The sequence below is a fragment of the Petromyzon marinus genome, chromosome 5 (assembly GCF_048934315.1).
Source record: "Petromyzon marinus isolate PM22_M1 ecotype Great Lakes invasive population chromosome 5, UKy_Petmar_22M1.pri1.0, whole genome shotgun sequence".
NCBI lineage: Eukaryota > Metazoa > Chordata > Hyperoartia > Petromyzontiformes > Petromyzontidae > Petromyzon > Petromyzon marinus.
In genome coordinates, this window is record NC_133671.1 from 21,411,515 (window position 1) to 21,435,665 (window position 24,151).

The window sequence follows — 24,151 nt, forward strand, 5'->3', positions numbered from 1 at the left end:
GGTGCGGTGTGTATGTTGAACATCTTTCACACCGTACATAGCCAACCGTGCTTATTGTCTCCGGTTGAGACAAAGGCAGGCGGGCACGGTGTTGGCCTTGCCCCCTCCTGTCATGTGCCGGCCTTCACAGGCGCTCGCAAACAGCACTTGCCCCGAGAGTCTGTTAAGGCTTTAGGGGGGATCTTTGTCTTTATTCTGTGCGTGCTGTCACCCCGTGCGGGCTGCGAACTGTTACCCGCGGGTCCTTGGTCAGCAGGCTGTGTGATGGCAGCGACCCCGCCCGGCCCGGGCCTACGTCCATCGGACTTGCCGTCTGCGGAGGGGTCATACACGGGGTCACGCGGTTGGTTCTGGGCTGTGCATTGTCCGTCTCCTCCTGGGTCAGGGTGTGCGTGCGGGAGCCGCGAGGTCGGGAACGAGAACCCCGCTACCGCAGCCGCACACAACCAGGGGCAGCAAACTCACACCGCCCGACAAATAACGAGAGGTGGGCAAACAACATTCACATTACTAATTACCGGAGGAAATGTAATTTAGATACGAATGACCAATTACTTTGCGCTGTGCAATTTGGATACCAATTACAAATTACAAACGTAATGAAATTACGTGTAATTGAGATACCGTCCGTCTCTGCAACCAATCAGGAAACGGGTAACTCGACCCAAGCAGCCAATCGGGGTGCGTTTTGCTCGGCAGCAGCACGGGGGTCAGGCCGCCGACGCAACGCGCTCCCCGAGTGGCCGACCGAATGATGCGGTTGAGGCAGCAGGGGCGGCCCTGCTTCCGGTTTTTTTATTCATTTAAAACAAAACCAAAACGGGTTTCCGTGTGTTTCCGCCGCAGACCCTGGGTCTTGAACGCATTTATTCGAGACGTCGCGCGGCGGCAGCCAGCGGCCGAGGGGGCGGGAGGGGCGGGGGGCGGTTGGTGATTACGGAAGGGAAGGAAGGAGATTTCACTCGGTATTGATTTTTCTAAAATTGCGTTGAGCCCGGGGCGCGGCAAATGCAGCGCGCGCGCCGCCGAGCGGCGAGGTGGCCCCTAGGACGGGAGGCTGAGCCCGCAGTGGCTCGTAAGCAATGGCTCCGGCGGGGCAGAAAATAGCGTCTCCAACGCCGGCATGGAAAAACTAAATCCTCCGTGAAACTTAAAAAGACTAAAAACAACTCAAGGGGGAAAAGAGACCGCAGAAGCGCGCAGCTCGCGGGGAGCGGGGCGGTCGGCGTGCGGGATCACGGTTGTCGGGACGGCGATTCGGAAAGCCAAGACGGAACCAAACAAAGGGAAGGGGCGGTAGAGCGGAGGGAGAAGGGTGGGGGGGGGCGTGACAGGGGGAGGGTGAGAGACCCCGCACCTTGGGCTGGAAGGCACCCTGCAGCGAGCCGAAGTGAGCAGGCGGGAAGAGCGGTGGCATCGCAGGGATGCTTGAGTGGTAGGGCGGGAAAAACTGCGAAACACAGGGAGACGGCGGCAGCAGCGGCGGTTAGCCAACCCGGCCGCGCCGGCGCCACGCGCAAAACCACGGACGGACGCGCGGCGGCCGCCGCCGCCGACGGCGCCACCGCCGCTTCCACGGAGGCGGCGCCGTGAGGTCCTGGCGGGCGCACGGCGCCGGCCCTGCTCCCCGCGGGGGCGCCCCGCCGGGTTTGTCGGCGCGCCCGTCGAGCCGCGCCGTGCGCCGGCACGCGCGGGGTGAGAGGGAACGTTTTTTGGTCCAAGCGATCGAGTTCAGAGTTCAAACGTTGGTGTCGGCAGGGACGGGAACAAGGCGAACTTACGCTCGACGGTCGGTAAAACGGGCTGTCCAACTTGGCGGGGTACTTGTCGAACTGCAACGAGACGGAGAGAGGGACACACGAGTCAGCGTCCGCCGGCGCGTTCCGTTTAAAGGGAATACGTTCATTACAGATGAACTATATATATCTAAAAAATAGAAAAGACAAATAGATGCTTTATTGTAATTGAAACGGCAGTTATTCCTAAAGTAGACTTTTCCATGAGCAAAACAAGAGAGCGCACTGCAGCTAATGAACAAATTTCAAAAACAGCGGCAGTAACGAGTGCCATGCCGGCCGAACCGTCAGGACGCAACAAGTGACCGGGCGACTCAGACACACGCAGACACACGCACTGACACGGACACACCACACACACTCACACCACACACACTCACACCACACACACACCACACACACTCACACCACACACACTCACACCACACACACTCACACGTATAACCACTGACTCACACGCTGCCTTCAACCCAGACACACGCAACAACAACAGCCGCCATTCGCCACAAAGTGGCGGTGACGTCACCACGGCGCCCGTGCCACGCCAGGTGTACACACACACTGACACAAACCAAGACACACACAAACACAGAGACACACACACACACAAAGATACACAGACACTGACACAAACCCAGACACACACACACACTGACATAAACCCAAAACACACAGACACACACACAAAGGTACACACAGACAATGACACAAACCCTCACGCACACACACAAACACCAACACCATTAGGCAGTCTCTTTCACAGCACCAGCAACAGCCACGTGGGCCACACGCAGCCACGCTCACAGTTTCACTCAGGGGCTGCCCCTCGCGCGCCAGCGAGAGAAGGGAACCAGAAGATTGGGGCAACGGGGCGGTTGGGGGCAGGTAGGGAATGGGGTAGGGGGCACGGAGGGAGCGGAGGGAGCGGAGGGAGCAGAGGGAGCGGAGGGAGCAGAGGGAGCGGAGGGAGGGGTGTTTTACTTATCCAGCCCAGACAGGGGGCACACACCAGCGTCGGGATGGGCGGGGGAGGGGGCATGGGGCCCCCCGGCAGCAAAGCGGCGGCCGTGGCGCCTGGCGCGGGGGCGGGCGGGATGGCGCCCGGGAATGGGGTGAACGTATGCTGGTGGGTGTGCTGGTGCGTGTGCTGGTGCTGGTGAAACTCGGCGCGGTAGTACGGCGGCGGCGGCGCCGGCAACGCGGAGGCCGGGTGCTGCGACGGCGGAGGGGGGGGCGCTGGCCCCCCCCGGTTGCCCGCCGAGCCGGCGCCGCCGGCGCCGCCGCCGCCGTGCGCCGCCAGAAAGCGGCTGTTGAGCTCCTGGCGGAGGAGCTCTGGGTCTGCAACAACAAGAGGCACACACGGGGCGCCCCGCGCGGGCACACGGGCACCGGCAGCCGTGAGCAGCGGCGACCGCGACGGTAGAGAGTAAAACTAAGAAGGGCATTCACCTTGCACTCCCGATCCGGGCAGCTAAGGCCCAGCTGAGGAGGAGGCAGGTGTGATGCGATTGGTGGAGGTGGAGGAGGAGGAGGAGGAGTCGGGAAATAGCCAATCAGAGTCTCCAACTGGCGCTGGTAGTACACGATTGGCTGGAGGTAGGCTAGTGGCAGGCTGGCGTGATCTGAAGACACAACAAGACGCGCAGCAGCAGCAGGCAGCAGCGGTTACTCCTCCACGCGCGCTCGCTGGCCCACGCCGGCCAGCGCTCAGCATGCCCGGCGAGTCTGCAATTTCGGCGCCCGCTCGCTCGCTCGTTCGTTCCGTCGGTTCCAAATTCTTGGTTCGTCTTAAAACATTTAAGCGTTTTTATCAGAGGGCTTCGCGTGGCCACGTTGGCATTGGAAATTTGTACAAAGGGACGGACCGGTGGGACGGTGGGTGGGGGGGGCCTTGGTTCGAAGAGAGAAATAACTGCCGCACCGTGACACGGTGGCGGCAGCGGCGGCGGCGTCGTGCGCCGTGGTTGCAGGCTCTCCGGCGGTGGTGTGTGTGGTCATTCCGGCACGCGGTATATATATGGTGATATGTTCTCATGGTGTCATTACCATCGCTTCTTGATACTTCTTATCAACATTTTAAATGCACGATAAAAACACTGCCCAATCAACGACTTAGGCGGAGATTATTCGGTTGTTCTCTTCCGTAAACGGTGAACGTTATTATTCTTTTTTAAATGTCTCTGTTACATATTTTACGTTTTATGCATGCGGCCTCCTCCTCTCCTCCACCGACACGATTCGAGCCAAAAACGTGAAATACCGAGGTTGAATTAGAGCGGCGCGTGGCGCGTGTGCCAAGTTCACGGCAGTGTCTTTATACGCTAGGCGACCGCGCGCTCCCGCAAGGGAGACACGCTACTCACACACAAGGCATCGTAAAATCACAACCGTGGCATCGCATCCAACAACAGCCCGCTACATCGGTACATTTAATCACATATCGGATAATCGGGCATGCACTAAAATTGCGCTCTTAAAATGACGGCAATCTCACAAACGACTTCCGCAATAAACATAAAGGAATTTTCCTCGCCAAATATCAAGCACCCCCCCGCCTTCCCCCCCACCCCCCCACCCCGGAGCCGTCGCTCACACAGCGCGAGAAAAACGCGAGTGTCTCGGCTCACGGCGCCACTCGACACGAGCATCCGCAGCAGCTTGCGCGCGAGCGCAGCGGCGGCGGCTCGGACGGCCGTGGCACAAACAAAAATGTTTATCTCGGGGAACCCCGCGCTCTCTCGCCCGGCATCCCGGCCACGCAGCAGCCCCCCAGACGCGCGTCCGTAACCTCCGACCCGGGCCCCGCTCGGCCGGCTCGGGGAGACTCACCTGGCGAGTAGGCGGCCGGGTTGGAGGGGTGACCGGGCACGGGCAGGGCGGGCGACGGGAGCGGGGCCGTGGGGGGCGGCGCGAACATTGCCGCCGCGGGGTGAGGCGCGTGAGGGTGCCTGAGCGGGGGCGTCGGGCAGCTGTGCGGCGAGAAGTCGGCCAGGTGCGGGTGGCCGTGGGGGTGGCCGTGCGGGTGCCGGTGGGCGTGCTGGCGCGTGGGCGGAGCGGCGTAGCCCTGCGCCAGCCCCGGGGGGTAGCCCGGGTAAGGCAGCGAGAGGGAGGGCGTTGGCGTGTGGCTCGGCGTGGGCGTACGGCGGTGCGCGTGGGCGTGCGCCGGCGGGGTCAGGTACTTGAGCGGGGTGCTGCTCCGGCTGCTGCGCAGACGCACGGGTGGGGGAGGGGTGGGGGTCAGGCGGCACAAGCGCGGCTCGCACGCGCTCATCCACGCGCGCGCGCTCGGGATACGAGCGCGTGTACGTGCAGGTACACGCGCACATCGCGCGAGACGTTATTCAAAGCAAAACACCCTCGCCGCTTTCATCGTCAGTTTCACGGTCGTCGTCGTCGTCCACGCAGCCTGGTAACATCGCACCGCGTGGTCACGTTTCGACAACCGCCCAGAGCAGAGACGGCGCTGCGCGTTCAGTCACGGCGGCGGAGCCCCGAACACAACTGGGAAATCTCACTGAGAGGTCCCGGGGCGCACCTCTTGGAGTTGACGCTGCTGATGCCGCTGCTGTACGCCGGTTGCGGCCTGGACTGCGCCTGCGGCTGGGGGTTGCTGGACGGCCTCGACTGAGGCCTCGGCTGCGGAGGGGTGGCGAGGCGGGCGGGGGTGCTGGCCGCCGACTGGGGCACCGCGCTGGCCGTCTGCGTCTGCGAGAAAGGGGGCGGACGACGGGGGTTGGGGGGTTGAGGGTGACGGTCAGGAGAGAAGGAAGGCTCAGCGGCTCACCGACTCACCGGTGAGTGTCTGCAGAAATAATGGCAGGGCCAAATATAACGCGACAGGTTTTTTTTCACGCAGTCATTGGCGACCGGGTCGAGACCATCAACTCGCCACCGTTTAATCACAACTCTGCCTACGTGTGAATCTATCGGCGACTATGCGAGCGTACGGGTGCCCAGGACCAGGGCGACGAGCCGGCGGAGGGCCTCACCGGCGTGAGCGAGGGCTGCCGAAGCTGCGGCGGAGGCAGCTGGGGCTTGGGCTGCGGCGTGCGCCGTTCGGCGCCGGCGTGGCGCGGCGTCGCCGGGGCCCCGGAAGGGGGGGCGGCGGCGGCGGCGGCGACGGCGGCGGCGGCGCCGGCGGGGGGGGCCGGGGGGCTCGGCAGGCTCTCCTTGCTCTGCTCCTGGCTGCGCGCGAGGCCGGACACGTGGGGCCTCGCGAGCCTCAGCGGCTCCCCGGCTCCACCGGCGGCCCCCGACAGGCCGTTGACGCACCCATCTGCAGACAAAGATCCCGTACCCCGCCCTGCGGCCTTGAGAATCTGCTCGTGGCGAGTGCCGTCATGGCGCGTGGAGGGGTAGGGTGGCCAGCACCAAGCGCGGCCACGTCTCCCTAGTGGTGCTGTTTACACGCCGCGCCGGGTACTTGTCTAAGGTCGAGCCGACCTAGAGGAGGCCCTGGACCGATTGAGATATTTGCCACTATTATTGGTCGTGAGCGAGAACCGAATTCTCTGGGTTCATAACGCAGTGGGCTAACCCCTACGCAACCCGGATGGTCGAAGAATGTCAGCAGAGTATTTTGACCTCCGTAGAATGCTATCAATTGTGTTGACCCACCTCCCATTGTTTAACCCACCAGCCCAACTCGAGTGAGAACCGAGACCCTGGCTGTGTGAGCATGCAGGGGGGTAGGGAGGAGTCGTTATTCCTTGCACGGTAATTGTACCCTGGGGTTCAGAATCAGAATCATTATTTCTACTGGAGGAATCAAATGAGCTTTTTCTCAGATGTGCAGTAGGGTCGGGTAAGAACGTTGCAAAAACAAACAGTACAAAAACACGATAGGAGTGCAAAGTCCAAGAAAGGTAAACAAATCACCCAAACACAAACAAAGACAACACTAAACCATCCCCATCATACCAGGCAAAGCCCACTGAGGTATTAACTTATTTTTCAGATGCGACCTGGCCACAAATTGATCGCTCAACAACAAAGTGACTTATCAATCTAAATCATCTCAATGCACGTTCCGAAATAATAATAACAACAATATTAACATCAAAACACCCGGGCCGTAATCCCAAAGCGATCATCCTAACTGGTCGTCATGTCCTGTGGTCTAGCTGGCATCTCCTCATCTCGCAGACACCGGATGACGCACGTGGCCGCGTTCAAACACCGCACAACGGGGAGGGAGATCACGAGGTGACGACCTCCTCTATGAGCGGGGGATGACTTAGCCGTCGCCCCCCACGTACGCCGATGCTGCTGCAGCGGGGAGGGAAGGACGGAATGCGTCCGGCCGCTCCAGACGGCTCTCGGAACTCAACTCAAGCGCCGCACTAAAGACTAATGCCCCGCGTAGATTATGACGATGAGGTTCGCTTTCGCAGAACCTGGCGAGCCCTGCCAGAGACGAGATCGTTGGCCGAGCCTGTGATTGCCACTGTGCCCACCGGGCGACCCGGCGGTGGATCTTTCGTGTTTTGCCCGTCAACCTCTGCCCGTTGTCTGCGACCGAGACACTTAAGCTAAAGAGATCCCCCAACAAACAACGCCGCCGCTGGCGGGGGAGAAGTGTAGACACGCGGCAGCTCCACGGCGGTAGCCCCACGGCGGCAGCCCCCCGTGAGCGTCCATCGCTACCGCAGCGCCTCCCAACAAGGGGGCAAAACACGGAGCGAGCAGCTGCCCCCTGGCAAGCGGGCGCGCCCGCGTTTGACCGCGCCACGTCGACATTCCGGCCGGGCACGCTTTCCTTCTCTGCTCTTTTAGAGAACACGGAAACCAAATAATTATACCGCCCGCCCGCCGCGGCGTGTCGTATACATTTTTCATACCGAACTCGCCGCCTGGGAAACACGACCCCCCTCGCCGGCGCGAGCACGTCCCGCCGGCGATTCGGGGACGGGGCGAGCCGTTGAGACGAGCTCGCGAGCCGCGCCGTTTGCCGACTGACTGCCCGTCAAAATATTCGCCCGAGCAAAATATCAGGCGGGCGGCAGCGTCCCCCGAAACCCGACTTGCCGCGGCTCTGTCCCCCGCCCCCCGCCTCTGGCGGGCGGCCCGAAGCGGGCGCGGAATGCGATCCGGTATTGTCGCCACGAACAAAGGCGACGGGGTCCTGGGGCGTAGACAAACGCGGGTGCGCAGGGCGACTCGGGGAAGCTTTGATGTCCCCGTAACGAGCGCCGGACTGCGGCGCAAACGCGACCGGCGAGGGCCTCCGTCTTCGTGTGCTGCCGTCTGAGCTCCTGCTCCACCCCTCCCCCCCCCCAAACCGTGCACGCTCTGTCCTCCCCCTGCTCTTGTTTTGCGCTCATTTTGCCTCGGTGCTGCGAGCAGTCAGGTGGAGAGAGAGGGAGGGAGGCGGCGGGGGCGGACGGCGGGTGCAATCGCGACCTCTGAACTCGGATGAAAGGTGGCAGTTTTTCTTCGATTTTCTCCGCTGTTCCGCATTCGTCAAGGGCGGCCGTCCGTGTTGTCTCAGCGGACAGCAAGGCTCACGGAAATCGATCGCGCCAATCCCCGACCCGATCTTTCTGTCCGCGAGATTTTTTTGTGTTAATTATACGTTTTGACTTTAACTCTGGTGTGTAACATAAAAACAAATATTTTCTTTCCGAACTCCGCTCGGCGATCCCTTAACGGCCGTGGACCGTGGGATGTTCACGCTCCCGGGGGCAAGTGAACGAGCAGAAACCACCGTGCAAAAAAACAGAACCATACCTCAATAAATAAATAACGCTGCCTGCTATTAAAAGCGGCGCTGGGTCTCTTAGGTCCTTGTTTGTTTGCGGGAGAACAGCTAAGCAGCCATGTTTGCTACATCAATTTGTTTGAACAACTGACTCGGAGCAGACCTCAATTAGCTTTTAGCAAATATTGATTTTCCCATCAGAAGTGGTGCTCGCCGCCGCACGCACCACACGGGCGGGCGAGAAAACCAACGGCCCCAACGAGTAGTCGCCCTGCCACTCGGGAGCTTGCTCGCCCGCCCACTCGCCCGCCCGATCGCCCCACTCACCCGCCCGGCTGAGACCCAGGGGACTCGGGGGAGATTTTAGAGAGACAGGAAGGAGACGGGGCAACTGGAGAGAGACTGGAGAGAGAGAGATGAGAGGGAGAGCCTCAACCAAGACTGGAGGCTGTGGGGGAGACTTGGAGACAGAGAGAGAGAGAAAGAGAGTGGAGCAAGAGAAAACAACAAGAGGGGAGGACCGGAGAGAGATGGGAGGGAGAGACAACGCAGAATGGAGACTTCAAGAAGACTGACGACGTTTTAGGGGAAGAGGCTCAGGGGAAAAGAAACTGGAAAGAGATTGTGGTGATATTCCAGCGAGACCGGACGGGAATTGCCACAGGAGGCTGGGAGCTGGGAAGGAATCCGGGGGGAGCCACGCAAGGACCCCCCAAGCTTGTCTCCTGAACAATGCCCAGACTGGGGGGGGGGTGGATGTCTGTGAGAAGCCAATTACACGACGTCTGAACGTCGAGCGGGCGGGCAGCAGACCCCCGCTCTGTGGCGGTCGGTCGAGAGGATTACACGCGGCTAATCCCGGCGATGAAGCGACCACCGCTGCAAACGCTGAAAAGGCCCTTTCAGAAGGGAACGAGATAAACGGCCTTGGCTAAACACAAGTAATGTCATTACAATGAAGCTTGCGGTTCTTGGAGAGAGAAGAGAAAGAAAGAGAGAGAGCGGGGGGAAGGAAAGTGGGAGTGGGATCGGCGGACAACGAGGAGGGACACGGAGACAGACAAAACGAGACGGAGGGGGAGTTGCGGAGGAGAGCGAGAGGCTTGAGAGAGCGAGCGGCAGCCACAGTGAATGGCGCCATTGTTGTCCCGGTGAAAGAGAATTCCCCCTCGCCCGCCTCCCTGAGAAAAAGAAAAGAAAATTAAAAGCAACCAGCCAGCCTTGGCGGCAATCGGGGGGCAGCGCGGTCGCTGCGAGCTGCGGTTTTTTGCTCGTTCGCTTCATCGTGTGCCACTTCCCAAGAGTGAAAATAAAACAAGAGCCAGCGCTAGGGCACGACCGTGACTCCCTGGAGACGGTGGCCTCAAAACAAGGCCGGGTGGCGTCACCGTCCCGAGCACGGCGACGGCGTCCACGCGACGTGCGGGGGGGCCCACTGGCCCGAGGACCCGATCCTCCGCTCACGCAATCTCCACCTTTCGCCGTCACATCACTCGTACGAGCCCCTGCCCGCGGCGATCCCGGTTTAATCGCAGAGCGATGCAGGGGCTCAGCTGAGCCAAAACTCCACGACCTCCGAGTCAGCCGGCCACCTCCGTTTATAAGAACTGCAATGCCGTGCATGGTAACGGCCCCGGCGGTTAATTTCCCATCGCCACCAACCGTGCGATCGTAGCCGAGGGACGGGAGTCCCCTGCCCCTGTAGCGTCACGGCGCACGGCCGGCGCGGTACGAGCGGTGCACGCGCAACGAGCGAGCGACGTGCGGCGTGGGGTCACGCGTGGGGTCACGCGTGGGGTGATGCGTGGGGTCACGTGTGGGGTCGGTGGGGTCGGTGGGACCGCGTTTTCCCCGGAGGTGGTGTACACTAAAAAAAATACGGCACGAGCGGTGGCGTGCGGTTGCTGCCTTCGTCACCGGGCTGGGTCCCCCCCATCTGTTACTAATTGCTTTGTTTCTGTAAATGTGCTCGTTGGCCTAACCCAGAAATGGCACGATAATTAGCCCCGGCCGTGCCTAGAATCCATCCCGTGTCTCCCGCTGATGGTGCCTGCGCCGCGCGCCTTTGATCAACACAGGCCGCGCTAATTATTTACAACGCAACCGCCAATTAATTGTTCAAGGCTCATTACGATTAAATTAGAGAAGTAATTAGGCATGCCAGCCTTGTTTTGGGCCGCAGTGCGGTGCTTACCAAAGCCATTACCATCGCCTTTGATGTGGAAATAACGCATGCCACAGGAATTTCAATCAGACCCGCGCCGTGGTGACATCATTACCCAGGGGGAGGAGAGCGAGGCCGGCGGTGGCACAGGCTAGAGCCCCCCCCACCCCCAAAACGCGCTGCACGGCACAGCAGCCGCCACCGCGTGGCACGGGGCAAGCTGCACAATGACCACCACCGCAATTTCGCTGTGCTACAAAAACGCAGCTGGATAAGCATCGAGCGGCACAGGAAGCGAGTGTCAGCATCGCACCGACGTAACGTACGGTGGCCGCCCCCAAGCGCACGGCCATCCCAACGCACAGTGCCGGAAGAACCCAACTCCGAGCTATGGAACCAACTCGCAGTACACGGTACCGGATCTAACACGCAGCTCTGGACCCAACACACTACGGACCCAACACACGGTACCGGATCTAACACGCAGCTCTGGACCTAACACACAGATCTGAACCCAACACACTACGGACCCAACACACGGCACCGGATCTAACACTCAGCTCTGGACCTAACACACAGATCTGAACCCAACACACTACGGACCCAACACACGGCACCGGATCTAACACTCAGCTCTGGACCCAACACACAGCACCGGACCCAACACACGGCACCGCTCCCCGTCGACCCGGCCCCCACTCCGGCCCCACCGCATGAGGGCGGGCCGCCGTTGGGTACATGCACAGAGTGCTCATGCTGCAGCAGAGCAGTGCGGCCGCGCGCCCACCGCTCTTCCCCCTAAGAGGTGCGAGCAGTAATAATAACAACAACAACGACGGGGCAGTCGATGCGTCACGCCGTTCGTGTTCACGCCGCCGTTAATCGTGGCGCGGGGGGCTGCACGCCGCCCCACGATGTGCTGAACAAGAGCTTTCCGCTAAAGTGACCGTGCCGGAAAGCGCAAAATGCAATAAATAAATAAATAAATCCGGCGCTCCAGTCGATCGGCGGGTATCGACCGGCACCACATTAAGCTGCTCCGGCGTGGAGTGCGCGAGAATCTCGCCGTGATGAAGGTGGTAGCGGACCGGACCGCTACCACCTCGGCGTGCATCACGATGTCTGACGATGAATAATCATAATGACGATGATGACGATGATGACGCTGCTGCTGCTGCCCTTTGTTTCCTCACCGCCCCCCCCATCCAGCAAAGCCTCTCTTGGAGGGCCTGCGTCGGGATGTTTCGCCAATTCCATGACCGAGTGCTTTGGCTTCGTGAGCGAGGAAACGCGAGAACCTGGAGAAACCCCACACAACACCGGGAGCTCTGCACGGTCACTTTCACGATTGCTGTAACCGCTATCTCCTGGGCACCTGGCAACACGCGGCTATAATACAACACACGACAAGCCCTGGAGGTCACCCATCCAAGTCCTTATTCCTAACCAGGCTTAAAACCTGCATGGTTTTTGACATCTATTACACTGGAGGAATCCGATGAGCAATAAAGCTCTTTCTCGCAGATGTCCAGATCTTCTCAGGGAGGCAAACACCACGCCGCCACCGCCGGCAGCAACAGCGGCACCAGGAGGGCACTTTCAGGATTAGAACGCCGGCAGACCGAGGACGGCACCACGTTCACAAATCCGTAAACGTGACTCACCCCGCAGGCTATGCGTTTTGGGCCACATTGCTATCCTGCCTGGTGGGTGACGAAACAAAAACCAAACCCCACCGCGGGCACCAAACGGAGGGCACGGGACCGAGGGCACGGGACCGAGGGCACGAGATCGAGGGCAAGACTCCTGCGGGGGGGGACGAGGCGGGCAGATGACGCCCGGTCGCTGGTCGACGTTGGCGATCGCCAAATCTCGCCGCGCCACCCGGGGACAAGATAATAATAAAGATACAAACACGTGTGCCCAGTCCACCTGGCACCGGGTCAGGAATTATGTATTGTCATTAGCGGCAGGGTGGCGGTGGCAGAGGAGAAGGGAACGTGGTTTATTTGGCACGGTCAAGGACGATCGATGTGCGGCGGCGGCGGCGTTATTACTGTCATTACCCCCTTGTTCTTGTTGTGCCGATGGTGGCGAGGATTATAAAAAAAAAATATTCATAGCCGGTAACGAGAGCTGGCCATGGCGTGCGTGCCTCGGTTCTCGCCAAGGCTTGGCCGGGCACGCGCTTAAGCGAGCCCCCGTTGCCCAACTTGGGACCGAACCCCTGGCAAAATTTTACTTTTGAAAAACCCCCTCCCCCCGCCTCCCCACCCCGCCAGCACCACCCCTCCCCCACCAGAAGATCCCCGAGCCAAATCCCCGTCCCAGGAATGAGTGCAGCGCGAGGCGTGCGGGGCGCCACGGGGGCCGGCAGCGCCGTCACGGTGCCGTGCGTTCGCGACGGCGGGGGAGGGGAGTCCTCGGCTTCACACGCACGGCGTCCCCTGCCGCAAACGACGAGTCGCTCAATGACAATTTACGCTTCAGAATTAAAGAGCACCATATTTCTTCTGTTCTGCGATAGATAAATGGCGTGTGTTGACTGTGTGCGTGTGTTGACTGTGTGTGCGTTACCGATGTGTGCGTCAACTGCGAACTGTGTGTGTTAACTGTGTGTGTGTTAACTGTGAGCGTGTTAACTCTGTGTATGTATTAACTGCATCCCACTGGGATTTTTTTGCACACAGTGTTGGTGTACGGTGCTTTTTTTCAGGAATATTTTTGCTGTTTTTTTTTCCATGGATTTTCTGTTTGCACAGTCACATAGTCACTTTAAGATGTTTTTCTTGTTCGTGTTTTTGTTTCTTGTGGTTGCACCCGATTCAAGAGCCGAATGGCTCACAGGGCTATACCAAAATAAACTGAACTGAAACTGAACTGTGTGTTGCCCGTGCATGATAACTAAAAGGGAAAAAAATCAACTGCCCTAGAAATCTGAAAGTTTGGAGAAAACTCAAAGAGAAATTTGGACAAGGCGCTGACGGCAAGCGCACCGCTCACCAGCACGGGCCCCGGGCGAGGTCCACGAGAGCCCTCACGGCGACTGATCTCTCTCGTGCTCGGAGCGGCATTCTAGCGACGCTGAGCGAGCGTTACGAGGAGTGCGACAGAGAGTTCCTCCGGGGCGTGCATCGAGAGGGCCCGAGGAGCAAGTCGGCAGTGTCGTGGAGCTCCCTCGTTGTGCCTTTCTCCACGAGGATACAGACTTCTCAATCGCGGACGCGCTCAGTTGTCACCGCGCGAGCTCGCCCAGGGACAGCCTCACCGAGTCTCAAGTGCGCGCCACTGTGGCGAGATGTTGACTACCTCGCCTGGTATACACCAGAGCGTGGGTTCCATCCCAACCCTGGCACCTGTGTATTTGTAGTTTGCGTGCATCTCTCTCTCTCTCCCCGTGGTCGGCGTGTATTTTTCTCCGGGTCCTCCGTTTTTTCCCTCCACATTGACAATCAACATCAAGCGTTTAGAGCATCTGACGTTATAATAAGTCACTTCGTTGAGCGACAATTATTTGTCACTTCTGAAAAAAGAGCCATAGAGCTTAGTGGGCCCTTACTAGCACTGTTACAGGAGGGTCCTGCTGCCAAGCGTGTGTTTCCAGCGGTTGACGGCGACGCGTGCTGCGTTTTTTTTCTCAATTGAGCATTTCCCAGGACACCCTCGGGGGGGAACGTGACGTTCCATCTCCAGGGATGGTGCAGGGTGGAATATTTCAACGGAGCGACAACAACAACAAACAACGAAAATAACAACTACGTCTTCGGTGAATCGGCAGCGGGCGGCGAGACAACTCACCTTTCGTGAGCGACGCGGTGTGGAAGAGCTTCTCCGAGCCGGCGTCCGAGGCCTGGCGTGACATCACACGGGAGACACGCACGCACACAGACACGACGGACGGTTAGTCGACGGCAACGCCGAGGCGGACGCAACACACGCACGCACGCGCGCAATCGTCACACGCAATCTACGACGGCGGAATTTTCTGCCGCGTCCGAAAAAATCGAGACGGCCGGGCGGCGGTCAGCGGGGGGAGGGAATCGTGCGGCACTGCTGCCGCTATCGGAGGAGGGAGGAGGCACGGAGGAAATCAACAGCTGCGGAGGCAAAAAAAAACCACGCAAACCAAACCAAAGGTCAGCAGGGCAATGGTAGTTCTATAAATAACAGCGCTGGTGGGGGAAAAAAAGTCAGAGGCGAGAAGCCGTGTGTTGGGGCTGCTGGACCGCGCGTCGGGTTTCTCCGCAAGGGGGCGCTACGACACAGCAGCAGCAGCGGCAGCAGCAACGGCAGACGTCGTCGGCTGCTCCCGGGCAACTCCCACCACGCCAACACCACCACGCGGCAGGCACTCTGCGAGCAGGACCCCCCCCGGGCCCCACCCCCCCCTCTTTGACACGCGGGTTCCACCAAATCATCCAACACCCTGACCGCTTTACTGAATTAACACAGACGCGCGTTCCGCTTTGGCGTTCGTGTGCTGCCACCCACGCCGCGTGCTACCGCGCCAGCCAGACCGCCGATCGGACAAACGACCCCGCACCCTCCTCGCTACGGCGCGAATCGCCAAAGGCTCTTGAGCGCGGTCACTCGCGGCCCTAATTTAGACACACGTACACACACAAACAACAACAAACAACCCTTCCCCACTAAGTGGCGGTGACGCCACCCCGGCGCTTGTGCCGTGCCAGGTGCGCTTTGAGGTCACGTGAAGTGCCGAAGGCTCGCTGCTGACAGGAGGTCACGGGGGCAGACCCAGGTGCCATGGGTCGACTGACTGAGACGACTGGCAGATGCACCACCTGTGCCCCCTCTACTGCGCCAACTTGCTGTGCTTCAGCTGCCCGGCGCTCCGCTCCAAAACACACACGCGCGCACACAAACACACACACACGCGCGTGCACACAAACACACACACGCACGTGCACACAAAACACACACGCGTGTCAGGTTTCACACGCGCAGAGCGCCCCACCGTTGCCGGCGGCGTGGAACATATTTGAGTGAGATGTACTTGGCGTTACAAAGTGTACTTTTTAAGGCATGTGCGACCCGCGCGTGTGCGTATTTTTTTTATTTTTGCGAAGTTGTGTCTTCGCCTCTCAGTGATGAGAGACAGCGGGAGGGGAGTGGAGGGATGGGGGTGGAGTGAGGGGGGGGCACAGAGCTCATAACCTCCCAATTTCTCCGCTCTCGCCTTGGGATTATCCCTCAATCAGACTGCTGGCACGGCGCTTTGATCCCGGCAGATTCTTGGCACCGGGGGCTACGCCTTTCTCAGAGGTAAACGCTCCGCACAAAACTCGCTGTAATTCCGTGGGGCTTTGATCGCAAGGCGCGTCCGCTCTCTCCCTCCCTCGCGCATGCGCGCGAGCGCCCGACGACCGCTAACAACAAAAAAACTAACCGCGGCACAAGCCTCCGATTCCTCCTCCAACCCCCTCTCCGCGAGGAGGGCCGCCGCCTTCGGCCTCGGGCCGGCGACACCGGTCGGACCGCGGCGCTCGCACGCGACGGCGGCGACCGTCGAACGGCTTTTTGGTCACAGAGGAAAACCCGTCACGTGGTAATGCAGTACGATATTAGTCCGAGTGCCATTGTCTTCTGACACAGTGAGGCCCGAAGAGAGAAGTCTACGCACGTGCACAAATGCGATTGGAGAGAAAATCGTTGCCGAGTAAAAAAAAAAGAAATACGCGCGAATCAAAATCGCACGCGAATCTTCCGCTCTGCCTCCGCCTCGGGAAATAACAAACTGTGGTCTCGACAAGTTCCCGTCGGATTCAACAGCGGGCGTCCACAGCGCGGAGACGGAGCGATGACATCTGGCTCGTGTGCAGCGGCGCGCCGACGGATCGTTGCGTCTCGAGATCGCCGCGAGCGGCGGAGGCATGTTTGGGGGGGAGGGGACTTCACCCAGCAGTGGATGGATCATGGCTGCTGCTGATGATGAGATCTGCTGTAAGGCACGGGACTGCTCCGTGCCGCTTGCTGGCGAGTTTTACCGGGGCTAGGTCTTCGGTGTGCCGTGGACTGAGATTCTGTACGCAAAGTTCATCTTACGCAGCGAGAGCAACTTGAACTCGTGATAGGGCGAGTTCCACTTTGCGGGAAGGGCACAAGCGATGATCCAGTGCTCCGTCACAGGAGCGTGGAACTACCGCCACCGAAGCAGAGTCAGCAATGGCGATTGAGCATCGTCCCCCATTGCGTCAGAGAAGCTGGGCTCACGCTTCGACTTGTTGTCAAGCTGTTGTCAAGCTGTTGTTTGACACCCTCTCCATCCCGCCTGGCCACCATCTCCGCCTCGGCAAACAATCCGGGCTGTGTCAACAACAGCCTGGGCCCAACTTGACGATCACGTCGCGCGAAACTTGACGATCACGTTGCGCGAAACGTAACTCCCACGAAAAGGCACCACGAGCAGTCGTTTTCATCACGCAAGCACCGCGGCCAGACGTCGTCTCGGTGACTTTAAACGCACGCGTCTAAGAATAACCACTCGCGATCGTTCGCAATTACAGATTTAAAGTCAAAACCAAAACTTGGTGTGGGGCAGAAGAAGAGGCCATCAATCCATCGATGAACGAGACTGGTGATGGAATGGAAACCGCGCGGGCGGGGGGAGGGGAGAAACGCGCGCTTGGGAGCAGGGACGAAAACCAGCGTGGAGATGGAGCGGCGAAATCGGTTCTGGTGCAGCAAATGATGGATTTACGGAGGTGCCTTTCATCCAGCAGTGGACGATGACAGATCACCTCTCACAACGGAGGCTATTCGTTAGCAAACACTGTACAGTGCAATGCGCAACGTGTTGACCAGCACGCAGTGACAGTGCAAGTTTACACGTGCGTCCCGGTTACGCAACACCCGGGAGGTGGGGGGAGTGGTGGATGGGGAGTGGTGGGGGGAGCGCGCCGAGGAGGGAGGGGGGGCGTTAAGAGTCGGGGGGCAGGGAGGGAGGGTGCAAGGAGTGGGCATTCTCAGAACGGAGCCAGTAGATTCAGCTGTGCGTCTGGCGCAAGCTCAACAGGGGAGGAGGCATGGGGGGAGGAGGCATGGAGGGGGGGGGGGTTCATTACCTCCAGCTGTTAATTATCCTCGCAAATTAACACCAAACGCCCGTGGGCTGCCACAAGGCATCCAAGAGAGCGAGCGAGCGAGCGTGCAGACAAATGCGCGGATAAACACAAAACGAGCACAGACTCATTACACACACACACGTACACAATGCACGTGTGTATGTGTGAATATACACACACACACGTACACACGCCCGTGTGTACGTGTGTGTGTGAATATATACACACCCGAGTCACACTTGCTAACGAATGAACGAGTGTGAAATGAACAAAACCCGATGGACACCCCGGTGAACATCACACGCGCAGGTGAACACGTGGCCGAATCACGCCTACGAACGCAGCCAAAACAACAACAACAACAACACGGCCATCGCACGCTTGCGAACAAAGGTTCCCCGTATAGCGTTAACGGACTGCTGGGGCAAGTGCTATTAGCGAGTAGCACCTATTAAGGCCAGCACAGCGCACGAGGGGTGGGTGGCCAGCACCACGCCCTGCCGCCTTTGTCTCCCCAGTGGCGATGTTTACACACCGCACCAGGTACTCATGTGAGGCTGAGTCGACCTAGGGGAGGCCCATACCAGGTTGAAATAATTTTAACCGGTTAGCCATGAGCGGGAATCGAACTTGGATCGCCGGGTTCGGAGCGCAGCGCTCCAACCGCTACGCCGCCGCTCCGCATTGCGTACACGCTTGCGACACACACGTGAACACACACACACACACACGTGAACACACACACACACGTGAACACACACACACACACGTGAACACACACACACACGTGAACACACACACACACGTGAACACACACACACGTGTGTGCATTACAACCGATCAACACTCGTTCATGTGCTTCCACCACACGTGAACACGTACGCCGTGGATCTCTGTGTGTGTGTGATCGTGTCTTGTAGGTGTTAACTGTGGAGGAGGAGGCTCGTGAAGGACGCTGCTGGTACTGGGCAGTTGGAGGCAGTCGCCCTCCAGCAACAACGGAGGGCGGAGGAGCGACGCTCACAACGAGCGGAGCGGATAAAACGCAGCAAGTTGGCACAGTAGGGGGTAGAGCTGGTGCGCATCTACCGGTCATCTCAGTCAGCCAACCCATGGCACCTGCTGGGTCTGTCCGAAGACCTCATGTCACAGCAGTGATCCTTCGATACTTCACGTGGCCTCAAAGTGCACCTAGCCTGGCACAGGCGCCGTGGTGACATCACCGTCACGGAGTGGCGAATGGTTGGAATTGGCACTTGAGCATGCGTATATATGTATGCCCATTTGGTTATTTAACTACTACGATTATATTACTAGTAACTCATTTTAATTCACCAGGAAAAGCCCACTGAGCTATGAGTTATTTTACAGAGGCGGCGACCTGGCCCACACGTGATGACAGCTCATCATCGAAGTGGCCGATTTCATCATCATCATCACACACACGTGGGAATTCATAGCAGCAGTCAAATCATCTAAAACGGCGCGCGTTGATTCTAAATGTGGAGGGGGAAGGGGGAAAAACCGGGGGAGGAAGACGGATAAATAAAATCCACGCGACCACCACGGGGAGAGAGAGAGAGAGCACGCGGACTCCAAACACACTCCAGGCATGGCCAGGGGGCCGGGATCGAACCCACGCAGCCTCGTGCGTGCTGTGTATATCTGTAGCTAACAGCACTTGCCCCAACAGTACGGGAAGGCTATACGGGGGATCTTTGGCATTAATGTGATTGTGTGTGTGTTAACACTTGTCCATGCAGCCAGTATGGTTTCATTGAGACCAGTGTGTGGGTGTGTCTGTAAAACGCTTGTCCTCACAGCCTGTGTAGGTAGATTGGGATATGTGTAGGTGCTCGAGAACAGCACTTGCCCCAGCAGTCTGTTAAGGCTATATGGGGGATCTTTGTCTTTGTGTCGGTGCTCGAGAACAGCACTTGCCCCAGCAGTCTGTTAAGGCTATACGGGGGATCTTTGTTTTGGTCTTTGTTTCGTGTGTGTGTATAATGAGTCGCTGGTGTTGCGGTGTGTGGTAAACATCGTCACTGGGGAGACAAAGGTGGCGGGGCGTGGTGCTGGCTACCCCACCCCCTCGTGTGCCGTGGCGACCTTCATAGGTGCTTCTCGCTAACAACACTTGCCCCAGCAGTCTGCTAAGGCTATACGGGGGGGGGGATCCTTTGTCTTTGTTTCGTGTGTGTGCGTGTGTCCTGACGGGGGGGGGGGTCTGCTCACAACCTACAATCCTCACCCATCAGCGGCGGGCGCGAGATAACAGACAACGCGGACGCTTCAATTGCGACCTGCGTGCACGCACGGGCGGGGGGGGGGGGCTTTTCATCCAATGAGACACGCACCGACAGCTCCTGCCACAAACCCACACAACTGGAACTGATTTTTATCAGCGCTGGGGAGATGGGGAGGGGAGCGAGGGGAGGGGCAGAGCTGGGCTGGGTGATGGCTCGTGATGAGGGGCTGGGTAAGCGGGTGCGTGCTCTGGGGAGTGCTCTGGGGGTGTGCTCTGGGGAGTGCTCTGGGGTGTGCTCTGGGGAGTGCTCTGGGGGTGTGCTCTGGGGTGTGCTCTGTGGTGTGCTCTGGGGTGTGCTCTCGGGGAGTGCTCTGGGGTGTGCTCTGGGGGTGTGCTCTGGGGGGTGCTCTGGGGTGTGCTCTTGGGGAGTGCTCTGGGGTGTGCTCTGGGGTGTGCTGTGGGGGTGTGCTCTGGGGTGTGCTCTGGGGTGTGCTCCTAGCTGGGTGGCCCACGTGTGCTCTGGCCACGTGTGTGCTGGCCACCTTGCTGGCCCCTGGCAGGAGGATTTAAATTCGCTCGCGATCGTTGGAACTATAAATACTGGGACAATAACGTGGCCCCCACACAAAACATCGAAGAGGCAAATAGATTGCGATGAGAGGGGACAGCGAGCAGTGTGGCGGTGGAGAACGCCAGCCAGGCAATTGGCAATCTCTACCCCTGGCCAGCAGGACAACTATGAGTTCTCTCTATCAGTCTATCCCTAGACAACTTGCCACTCGTACCTACCCTAACCATCACCAACTATCTACTAGGAGTAGCCCTTTCCACTGCCCATAACCATCACCAACTATCCACTTGTACAAGCCCTTTCCACTGGCCATAACCATCACCAACTATCCACGAGGAGTAGCCCTTTCCACTGGCCATAACCATCACCAACTATCCACTAGTACTAGCCCTTTCCACTGGCCATAACCATCACCAACTCTCCACGAGGAGTAGCCCTTTCCACTGGCCATAACAATCACCAACTATCCACTAGTACTAGCCCTTTCCACTGCCCATAACCATCACCAACTATCCACTAGGAGTGGCCTTTTCCACTGCCAATAACCATCCCCAATTATCCACGAGGAGTAGCCCTTTCCACTGGCCATAACCATCACCAACTATCCACTAGTACTAGCCCTTTCCACTGCCCATAACCATCACCAACTATCCACGAGGAGTAGCCCTTTCCACTGGCCATAACAATCACCAATTATCCACTAGGAGTGGCCTTTTCCACTGCCAATAACCATCACCAACTATCCACGAGGAGTAGCCCTTTCCATGGGCCATAACAATCACCAACTATCCACTAGTACAAGCCCTTTCCACGGACGCTAACCGTACCCCCACCTCCACGAGGCCACTCGTGTCCCCCCTTTTCATTCCATTCGCTTGCAAGTTTTTGGGTTGCTCACAGCAGTCACACATTTCACCTTGCAATGCTGCACCTCCCCAAAAACAAACAGCTCTTTATCTCCGCCGCACACACGCACTGCACGCCTACATCCTACACACACAACTACCGAGGACAGAGGTCACAACCACATACACCGTATCCCAGTGCCCCAGATGATGCGACGGAACGTCATTTGCACCTCCGGTTAGCACGGTCGGTCACGTACAGTGCCAAAGAAGTCGAACATGCGTAGACATAGAGGCAGACGAGGGCACGTGGGTAGTATTACCGGGGTTCAGTGTGACCGGCCAAGGCTCGCACACAGCCATGAGGAAGAGGCAAGTTTGTTGTCCTTCCCCCACATCTCCGATTAGCACGGTTGGCTACGTACGGTGCGAAAGAAGTTCAACGTACGTGCTTGCGTGATGTTTGGGTTTCGAATGAGTTGTCTATTATTCTGGACGTCCGACTTGTTTCCACTCTGTACTGTACAGCAGCTGCAGCATTGTTCCAGATCTGGGTGTTGAGATTCCAGGATGGATACAGCATCAGCAGCATTGTTCCAGATCTGGGTGTTGAGATTCCAGGATGGACACAGCATCAGCAGCATTGTTCCAGATCTGGGTGTTGAGATTCCAGGATGGACACAGCATCAGCAGCATTGTTCCAGATCTGGGTGTTGAGATTCCAGGATGGACACAGCATCAGCAGCATTGTTCCAGATCTGGGTGTTGAGATTCCAGGATGGACACAGCATCAGCAGCATTGTTCCAGATCTGGGTGTTGAGATTCCAGGATGGACACAGCATCAGCAGCATTGGTCCAGATCTGGGTGTTGAGATTCCAGGATGGATACAGCATCAGCAGCATTGTTCCAGATCTGGGTGTTGAGATTCCAGGATGGACACAGCATCAGCAGCATTGTTCCAGATCTGGGTGTTGAGATTCCAGGATGGACACAGCATCAGCAGTATTGTTCCAGATCTGGGTGTTGAGATTCCAGGATGGACACAGCATCAGCAGCATTGTTCCAGATCTGGATGTTGAGATTCCAGGATGGACACAGCATCAGCAGCAGCGCGATCCCAGAAGGGATGGGTGATCGGGACTCTGGTGTCGGCGGCGGTGAAGTGACATTGTTTGAGGTCTCGGTTCATGGTTGGCGTTGACAATAAAACGCGTGGCAATCGGCTCCTGAACTTATTGCCACGTGCAATAAAATATAATCTTTCGTTTACCGTCAACGCCCGAGGCTCTGTCAGCTCTTGATTCCCCCCTACCGCACCCCTGAAAGCCCCCCAGTAGTAAAACCGAAAGGAATTAAGATGTGATTTATTACCACCAGACCTTGGCACCCTGACAGGGCTGTGCCGTACGCCGACGTCCTGTGCGTGACTTGACAATCAGTGGCAGCGTGTGGCCGCGTCACGCCAGCGATCGGCACGCAACTCGACACGGACACGCGGGACGCGCAGACACACGCGCGCACGGACACAAAGATCCCCCGCGTAGCCTGAACAAGAAGGTTCGGGGGGGGGGGGGAAAGTGCTGTTAGCGAGCACCTATTTAGACCGGCACGGCACACGAGGTGTCGGGTGGCCAGGTACCACACCAGGCCGCCTTTGTCTCCCCAGTGCTGATTTTATACACACCAAAGCAGGTGATCATTTAATGCCAAGTCGAACTAGTGGAGGCCCAGGACCGATTCAGATCGTCACTGGTGTTCACCGCGAGCGTGAAACGAACTCGGGTCGCCGCGATACAACCACCATTCCCCCACGTACACACACACACACACCGGCAGTCACAAGCACGCAGCCTACCGCACACCGCCACGTGCAGTGTAGACACACACCACCCCTTGAGGCACACACGGGCACACAAGCGGCGCAGCGCGCGGACACACAAAGACACCGCGTAAACATCGCCACTGCGCACCGCGTAAACGTCGCAACACACACACAGCCGCCACACGCACACACAGCCGCCACGCGCACACACAGCCGCCACACGCACACACAGCGACACCACACACACGCACAGCCGCCACACGCACACACAGCCGCCGCACGCACACACAGCCGCCGCGCGCACACACAGCCGCCACGCGCACACACAGCCGCCACGCGCACACACAGCCGCCACGCGCACACACAGCCGCCACGCGCACACACAGCCGCCACACGCACACACAGCCGCACACACGACAACGTACAGCGCTGCGCACACCCCAGGCTGGGTTCCTATCGGCCCCATGAAGCGCGCCGCTCGCTCGCCCGCCATTTCACGGCTGTAACGACTTCTTGCCTGGAGACGAGCGCCGCGTTTAACGAGACAGTCCCCCCCCACCACCACCCCCCCACTGACTTCCACCACCCATACCCCCCCCACCAACCACCCCGTACTCTTCCTCCCCCTGTCCCCCGGTACCAAATTTATCCGCGGCTGCCTCCAATTATCTCCCTCCCACCCCGGATTCTCTTTTCTCTCCCTCCCCTACCTCCTCCTCCTCCAGACATCCCTCCCTCCCCACCTCCTCCAGACCTCCATCCCTACCGACCACCTCCTCCTCTCTCCCCACCTCCTCCTCCCTCCCCACCTCCTCCAGACCTCCCATCTCTTCCTGCGACTCCCATCGACCGCATCTCCCGCGAGATTCAATTCGTGGCCCACGGCACCGTTGAATTATTATTACTACCACCACCATCATC

The 24,151-nt window shown here is 58.7% G+C and overlaps 1 protein-coding gene across 5 annotated transcripts in view; it reads right to left on the minus strand.

Moving 5' to 3' along the window:
- Nucleotides 1–24,151, minus strand: part of LOC116939311 (uncharacterized) — a 270,447-nt gene that overhangs the window by 8,261 nt on the left and 238,035 nt on the right. For 3 of the 5 annotated variants that reach the window (XM_076062795.1, XM_076062796.1, XM_076062793.1), the window contains 8 exons: nt 14,459–14,510; nt 5,786–6,072; nt 5,332–5,501; nt 4,626–4,999; nt 2,806–3,134; nt 1,782–1,832; nt 1,358–1,450; nt 236–313 (listed from right to left, as the gene is read on the minus strand). In XM_076062795.1, the coding sequence (XP_075918910.1) occupies nt 236–313; nt 1,358–1,450; nt 1,782–1,832; nt 2,806–3,134; nt 4,626–4,999; nt 5,332–5,501; nt 5,786–6,072; nt 14,459–14,510 (1,434 nt within the window). Of the gene's footprint in view, nt 1–235; nt 314–1,357; nt 1,451–1,781; nt 1,833–2,805; nt 3,135–3,245; nt 3,419–4,625; nt 5,000–5,331; nt 5,502–5,785; nt 6,073–14,458; nt 14,511–24,151 lie in introns of all 5 variants that reach the window. The other 2 variants (XM_076062794.1, XM_076062797.1) reach the window with 2 other exon arrangements.